Source organism: Aplysia californica, unplaced genomic scaffold (genome assembly GCF_000002075.1).
Source record: "Aplysia californica isolate F4 #8 unplaced genomic scaffold, AplCal3.0 scaffold00759, whole genome shotgun sequence".
In the NCBI taxonomy this organism is placed as follows: domain Eukaryota; kingdom Metazoa; phylum Mollusca; class Gastropoda; order Aplysiida; family Aplysiidae; genus Aplysia; species Aplysia californica.
Genome location: NW_004798029.1, coordinates 323,863 through 332,055, shown reverse-complemented (window position 1 = coordinate 332,055; position 8,193 = coordinate 323,863). Strand labels below are relative to the sequence as shown.

Here is an 8,193-nt window from a genome sequence, read left to right as displayed (position 1 = left end):
GCCTCCTTTTAAAAATTTCTTCCCGCCCCGTCCTAACACCCCCTCCCACCCACACCCCCCTTCCTGGGTTATGATCCCGTGACCAAAGGCCTAAATTCGCCCTTGCATCAGATATTTATGATGGGTTTTGAAAGAGGCGAGGAGATTCTGATAGCAGCGCTTGACCTCGAGGATGCCTACAACAAGAAGTTTGAGTACGATGTTATTTCGAGAACAATGATCAACCTGAAGATTAGCCCCCGGCTCGTGATACGGGTAGGTGAAGCATTGCTGAAGAGGAGAGTTGCAAAGCGGCAGGGAAACTGGACATCTGACACCAGAAGCATCACACCGGGGTTTGGCGCTCATATGACCTAATGCAGTTGCGAGCGCCGTAAAACTCTACTCAAACAAACACAGGGGTTGCCACAGGAATCATCACTCTCACCAGTGTTATTCAACATATATACTCAGTTCGAATCACTTCTGGACAACTGGAAGGCCCTGGGCGTGAGCTGAGCTTTGCGGATGACGTCCTTGTAAGGACAGGGTAAGGACCGGCAAGAAACAGCTAACGCGGTGCAACAGCAGGAACTGGATCAAACTGGGCAATGGTGTGTAGACTAAAACGGCAAACTCCACCCCGACAAGGCCTGTGTGCTGTGGTGCTCGATGAACAACCACGCGGTGAAAGCAGAAATGCCCACAGTCACCATCAACGACAGGGTCCTGAAGTGTGAGCACTCACTGAAGTATCTAGGTATCACCTTTGACAAGTAAAGATCCCATAACCAGGATCATCACAAGAGCCAGAAAAGGTCTGACTGCACTGAAAACCATGGCGTGTAGAAGAATGCCACGGGGAATTTTCGCCACACTATACCAGACTCTTGTGCTGTCTGTGATAGACTATGGCCTCGGTCTCCTCACCTCGTCAACGTCGCAGCTGAAACGCCTTGAAAGAATTCAGAACGAAGGTATGCGGACTGTTCTCGGGTGTACACGAGACACATCCTGCGAGGCTATACGTTATCTCCTGGACCTCCCAGCCATGGTAGAACGCCACAAGACAGCTCAGGTGAAAGCGGATAAAGAGAGTCAGCGCCGATGCTCAGCACCCACAGCATGACAAAGTGGGAAGAACTGTACGCACGTGTCTGTTTAGAGGGACTGAATGGATGAATGAGGCAGCGATGACTTTGGCTAAATGCTGTGAAGTGCAAGACGTCCGAAGGGGCAGCGCATGGGTCAGCGTCACTGACACACCTGCGGGCAGTACACTCGAGTGGTGGCAAACTTAGGCAGAGAAGGGTCGTGAGTGGCCAGAGGGAGCAGCCAATGCCGAGGTAGAGCCGCTGATAGAGAAGAACAGTGAAAAGGGCGACGTAGTCATCTTCACAGATGGATCAGTGCATCGTGGTGTCAAATCTGGATGGGCTTTCAGCGCCCGTGTAAACTGGGTCATAAGAGAGAGCTGTCAGGCGCCACCAGTATAACCACGTCCAGCACGTGCATGGAGATGAAAGCCATCACAGAAGCCCTTAACTGGATTAAGACGACGGAGTATCAGTCTGCCATCCTCATCACCGACTCGATTCGAGTACCCTCGAAAAAGTGAAGAAACACATGATGTATGCAGACTGGCGAGAGGCAATACAAAGCAGCAGACTCACAAGGATTGTATGGATCTTTAGCCCTGGTCATGCAGGAGTTCAAGGCAATGAACGTGCTGATAAACTAGCCGGTCAGGCTGAGATTGGCAGCAGAATGCAATTAGATCCACCAACAGTGACAGTCATGGCAGCAGTGACAGCATGGTTCAACGACCACAGAGAGGATTAAGGCACCACTTCACACACAATGGACAGACTAAAGGAAGCTTGTGTCTCTAGAGGGACGGGGAGAGACAGCAACCTGCGTGGAAAAGCCAGAAGAATATCTAACCAGCTGTTATCTGGCACGATCAGCAGGCAGATCCTTTCATGTATCCTGGAGAGGAGGGAGGAGCAACTATACTATGGCATAGTGCCGCCTGCAATGATGCCTATTCTCCAACCAAATAAACCAAATAAAGTAAGTAAATTCGCCCTCCCTCCCTTCTCGACTTCTTACTCTAAAGTATCGAATAAAAGGGAGGGGGTAGGAATAAACGAGGGGGGGGGAGACAAAGTGGTCCAATATTAATGAACGGGGGGGGGGGTTAAAAAAGGGGGGGGGGGGTGGCACATTTATCCTCATACCGCTGTACTAAAAGGAACAAATGTTTTCTTTCTCCTTCAGTGAATAAAGAAAATAACAGATCATGAAATTTTTGTGATGTTAGTAAATACTGGGACAACTTTTCCCATTTAGGAATTTGTTATCAGTTTTATTTTAAAAAATACAAACCAATCATGTATAAACGTTTTAAAAATTATCCACAGAAAATTGAGGTAGCTAACCAGGTACCGGAAGGCCTATTAATACTGAGGGTAATTTGTCATTTACAACAACAACAAAAAAAGAAATCTAGATTCTATATATAAAATGTTTCACTTGACAGTCGGTAGTGGCAAGCTGGAAAAAAGGGGGGGGGGGTAAGGAGCCGGGGGGGGGGGGGCGGGAGCGCAAAAAAACTGAAAATTAATAAGCGGGTGGCGTCGGGAGGGGGGGCTTATTTGATACGTTAGAGTAGGGGGCTAACACACTGAAGGGTCAATATTAAAAGGATTTTAAAAGATGGCAACCACGGGAGGCTTGTTGGTTTAAAAAGTGAGCGTGCATAATTAGCTTTTACAGGTTGAAGATAGTCATGGGCATGGTAAAAGAGATCATAATCAATGTGGATCTATTCTTCATCTTACCTGTTTGGGGAAAATCTACTCGAACAAGAAGTCTGCCCTTCGTTCCTCTGTTTCAGCAAAGGCGTCCATTATTCTGTTGACGAAGTTGGGGATGTTGTCAATGACGTCCTTGTGAACAGACATAAAGGCGAGGACATCTAGTCTCTCTCGCCCTATTTTAGAACGGGAGAACGCCTTTATTCGGTTCAGTGTAGAGGAACTTTGTTCAGTTTCGACAGACGCTATTGGTGTCGTCAGTGCGATTTCTAGGATTCTGCATACTCTTGTAAATGTTGTGTCGAGTTTGTAGTCCCTCAGAGTTGAATAAAGGCCCTGCATTGTGCCACACTGAGCAGACTTAAATGTTTCATTGCTGTATAAAATTTCTAATTCTGTTTGTAACTTCATTTTAGGCAAGACGGAGTAGCTTTCTGTATTACTAATACTATCCCAAAGAGCTGAGGGAAACCACGTTTGATAGTCCTGGAATCTGGAGGGGTCGACGATTGATAGTGTACTGATTTTATTTTGCTCTGAGAAACGGTCAACAATTTGATGAACTATTATGTCACAGGCCTCCTTTGCAGCAATTTCTCTGGTGTTGTCATGTCTGCGTCTCTTGGTAGCTTGTTCCTCTGTGGTCTGACTCGTTGAAGGAACACTTATACTATTTCCTATTTCCTCGACGGCTGTTTTAAATGCATCTAAAGCTTGTTGTGCTTCTAAGGGCGTTGTACTTCCGTGTTGGAGGATCACTTGCAGAACGTCAACATGCGAGAACATTTTGTTAAAAAAGTCCAAAAAGAAGAGAAATGTGTCGCTCTTTAATACGTTCAAGAGACCACACGCCTCGCGGGTGGTATCATCGTCCCAGTGCTCAGACAGAATTTCTTGAAGACAGAGCTGGATCTCTCCTTTGCAAGTGAAGACTGTTTTAATAGGCAGAGACTGATAATTCCTCCTCGTTTCAGACAGCCGTGAAATATTCCGGTCACAAAAGCGTCTGAGAACGTCCATACGTTCTGTAGAGTGGGCAAAAAATGCCGAAAAGCCAGCCGCGTTCGCGAAAAATATCCTGCAGTCTGATATGCCAGAACAAGCCTGCTTCAAAACAAAAGTCAGCGGATGCGCATGACAATGAACTAAGACAGCATTGGGGAAAAATTGGCGCATCTGAGCCTGTACACCAGAGACTCTCCCACTCATCACAGCCGCCCCGTCGTAGGTTTGCGCGATCAGCTTCTCCTCGACGCTGAATGGTTCTAAAGCTTCTCGTAGGGTTGAAACGAGCCCTGATTGAGTTCTGTCTTCGGCTTCAAAAAACTTTAGAAACCGCTCTACCGGTTTTCCGTCCTTAATATACCTCAGAATGATCGCAAACTGTGAAAAATGACCTACATCAGTTGCTTCGTCGACCTGAACAGAGAGAAACTTAGCAGAGTGTATGTCTTTATTCAGTTCTTCGTGGTAGATTTTGAAAATACAGTCCAGCAGTTCGTTCTGTATTATTTTGGAAGTATATGTTGCAACAGTAGCGCTTTGCAAATGATCAGACAGTATCCTGTCCGTGTTAGCGTCTCGGTGCAGTAAATCAAGAAAGATACCTCTGTTCCCCGACAAATCACCTTCTTCATGACCGTAAAGGTCGAGTCCGTGAGTTCCACAAAACAAAATACACTCGATAACATTACACAATACGTGCCTGTTCTTTCTCACTCGTTCGTTGTGGTAAGACATCGTTGTGATGCGATGGCCTAAGTTGAACTGCGCTGCTGTGTCTTCTCGATCTAGATCAAGATCTAGTCCGAACGTGTGATACTTCACAGCATTGTTGACGTGAGCTTTTGATGACCCGTGTGTCCCAATGCTTTGTTTCACATGGACAAGATCCTTAAAACCATTCTTAGACCACTTGGCGTCATCAGTTCCAAAAAGCAGACAATAGAAACAGTGCAGTGAGTGTTTGCTAACACTGACTGTAAGCCATTCCACTGTTTCGAAAAGATTCGGATTGAAAACACGATTGCACACTTTTGTTGGTTGGACTATTTTGATATCTTTGGGTTGGTGAGGCCCTAATTCTTTCACTCTCATCTGGTCCCTTAGTTTCAGAGAACTGAAATCATTCACAAGCAAAAAATCAACTTCATTCATCCTGGCGTGGAATTAGGCCCTACACACACTCAAGTAATAACAATTTCACCATAACACCGTTTCAAGTCCAAGTCAGGCTCTACTAACTCACTGACATAGGCTAGGCCTAGTTAGGCCTACGTCACGTTGATCTCGCTCAAGTTCAGGATCACAGAGGTGGGGCAAGACAATGAACCGATCGAACATCGCTGTGAGCACTCTGACAGATTGTTCCAGATCTAACACAGTAGCCAACGGCTTGTGGGTCTAAAAAGTGGGCGAGCACAATATGAAACTATCACCGATTGAAGACAGGCAACAAGGGCGTAGTAAATACCACTGAATGGGACGGTGTGTTGGCCTAATTTTAATCTGGGTTGGTGAGAGCCTAGATCTGGGCTAGATCTAGATCTAGATCTAGATCTATTGCTTTTACTTTCATTCTTCTTATTTGTCGCTTCGATTCCTAAAACTAGATCTAGATCTACATATAGTAATCTAATTTGTTGGCTAAAAATCGATTCCGTTCATCTTGCATTGGAACTGAACACTCAAGTAATAATACTACACTTTCACCACTCCACTAACAACACTAACAACACACCATTCAACAAAGGCACAACTCAACAGACGCTACACGGTGACCTAACTAGCTCGACGTTCACTGTTCACTGTCGTTCTCCTCGCTCAAGTTCATGGTAGCCTAACAGCAGGGGCAAGACCTAAATCTAAAAATAGGCTAGTGGCAAGACAGTGAACCAATCGCAATTCACTTGAGCATTCCGCTGGATTGCTCCGCGGCTCACATTGTATAGGTCTATAATATAGGCCTATATTGTTATGTAAAATAATAATAATATAGAGTACAGTGTACAGTCTGAGATTGCGTTTATTTTTAGAGTGCCTACATTGAGCTTTGTTTCGACAAGAACACATTGAGATGTGCTGTCTTATTAATATTGATGTAGGGCAACCAGCAAACTTGCTACGCGTGTCGTCATCGCTTGGGGTTACCCGAGGATACCGGAACTAAAGCTAAAAATTTATTTTTGGATGCCTTGAGCGATTTAGGTCAGACTACCACTGACTGGCAGCTTTGTCATGACATAGTAGATGATTTACCGCGCTATAGGCACAATTGTGGCTGTTAATATGTTAAGGTGTCAGCGAGGATCTTGTATTAGGCACGCACTGCATTGTGTGCTAGGTGCTAGGCCTATCGCGCCAATCGTGAAGTGGTTTGAGAATGCGTTATTTTTAGACTGCCTGTGCTGCAAAGATTCTCAACAACGCGACGCGATCGTTGTGCTGTGGACGCGTTGTTTGGCTGGTGCGCGTTGAGACTGTGCCGTCTCATTAATATTAATGTCGTGGCCTAAGCCTAGGCAACGAAACTCGCTATCTTGGCATAAGCTTAGCGTAACGTCGTCGTTGTTTGGATCACCTATAATAGGCCAGCATTTTTTGGGTCAGATTACCACCACTGAACATGCTATATTGCCTGGGTGAAGGAAGAGGACTTACTATGGTATTATCCTAGCCTAGCAACAGTTGACGGTGTAGAGTGCTAGACACACTTATCGACCGATTAAGCTCTGGCGATGAACTTGTAGACCTCTATTGAAAATTAATAATTGGATAGTGCACGTTAAGGGTTCTTTTATTGTCTCTTAAGTTTTGCGCAATAAAGCATCAAACATTTTGGGCTGCATGCACAAATTGTCAAATAAAAAATGTATCCTCAACCATCGAATACATTGTATATAATAATATATTTATATGGATTCTCCAACTTTTGCACCATGACTTGTATCAATTTTGTAAACACCTGTGTAAGCCTACTCTAGAAAATTCCTGAATTACTACTTCTTAAAAATCAAAGTGGGTGGTTTCTACAGATTTAAAAGGTTTACAGCTGTGACAACATCGCTTTTAAAAGCAAGTCCGTCATTTTCCCCCTCCTCATTGCGACATTATCTTAGATCTAGGCCTACATGAAAGTATGTTTTGAAAACTTTTATTGCACAAAAGTATCCACAATACAATGTAATTTCTGTGGAAAAAAGTTTTGCCACTAAAAATATGTCACTAGTGAGCTGTGACGTAGATATCTAGATGCACCTGCCCCTTTTTCTATTCCGTTTGTTGTTCTTTTCCATAGCTATAGGTCTACTAATTAAGTTAGGTTATCTGAGAGCATCATGCAATTCATAATCTGTTAATTAGCGCATCTCTATCGCCGCCTTTCACACTAGTATTAGTCCTCGTTCGTTTTCTCAGCGAACGGGTTGGCTTCCAAGCTGTGCAGTCAGCCAGCCACATGGGGCTATTCAAATATAATCTTACACCTTTTAAAAGACTTTTTGCGTGGGGTTCAAGTTATAATAGTTGGGTTTTTTAAGTTAGCAATATTTAAAGCTTGGTTTGTTTTTACTTTTCAAGTCTGAACGGATGGAATATATAGGTACATGTAGCAACAATGTAAAGGGTAAAATCTTTTAGTTTTAGTAAGAGTTGAACATCACGAACAACGCAATAAGGTCATAATATAAGTTCTGAAGGTCAGAGGTGTTACAAGAGAGTAACATACACTAAAAAGAAGACGGAGAGATACAGACGATAGATATTTGAAATAAAAGAAGGAGCAAACCACACCAGAGCACGCCGCCAACCACCCACAATTGTAAAAACAGCCATTAACTTATGTTTAAAATAGTATTTCGGAATAAAGACCAAACTCTAATCGATTTTATGACCTTCACCAAGGGAACTTCTATTGAATAAAAAGGCTCAAGATCACCTGAGCCCAAATAATATTTGAGACTGTAGGCCCCAAATCATAATAATAATATTGTGTATAGCATACAAAGAGGTGCGAAGCCCTTTAAAGCATAATGTGAGAGTGCATATTGACTTGAGAAATGGGTGCGAACTAGAGGGAGTGCGGAGGGAGACAGTAGGGTCGTTTCACCCCGAGGCTCCGTCAACTGTCGAGACCCAGTCCATTTCTCAGGCTGTCCGCTGTCCACTGTCCACATCGCATCTCAGATTGCGTCAGCATAGAGGCCTGTTAATAGCCTGATGACGTGAGACAGCTATGGAGCAAGATGTAGCCAAGTAAGCAATATGCTGTTGGTGTGTTGGTGCGAGTAGGACACGTCATAATCCTGTGTGCTGTTGGCTCTACCGCTAATTGTGTTTCATATATTATTATCCCAGGGGGATATCTAACAACAGTACGCTCTCTTTAAATCCCCCC

The 8,193-nt window shown here is 44.2% G+C and overlaps 1 protein-coding gene across 1 annotated transcript in view; it reads right to left on the bottom strand.

The window, feature by feature from the left end:
- Positions 1-5,753, bottom strand: part of LOC101850037 — an 8,845-nt gene extending 3,092 nt beyond the window's left edge. The window contains exon 1 of the mRNA XM_005109256.3: positions 2,823-5,753. Coding sequence (XP_005109313.1) covers positions 2,838-4,955 — 2,118 coding nt within the window. The 5' untranslated portion in view covers positions 4,956-5,753 and the 3' untranslated portion in view covers positions 2,823-2,837. The remainder of the gene's footprint in view (positions 1-2,822) is intronic.
- Positions 5,754-8,193: the final 2,440 nt, after the last annotated feature.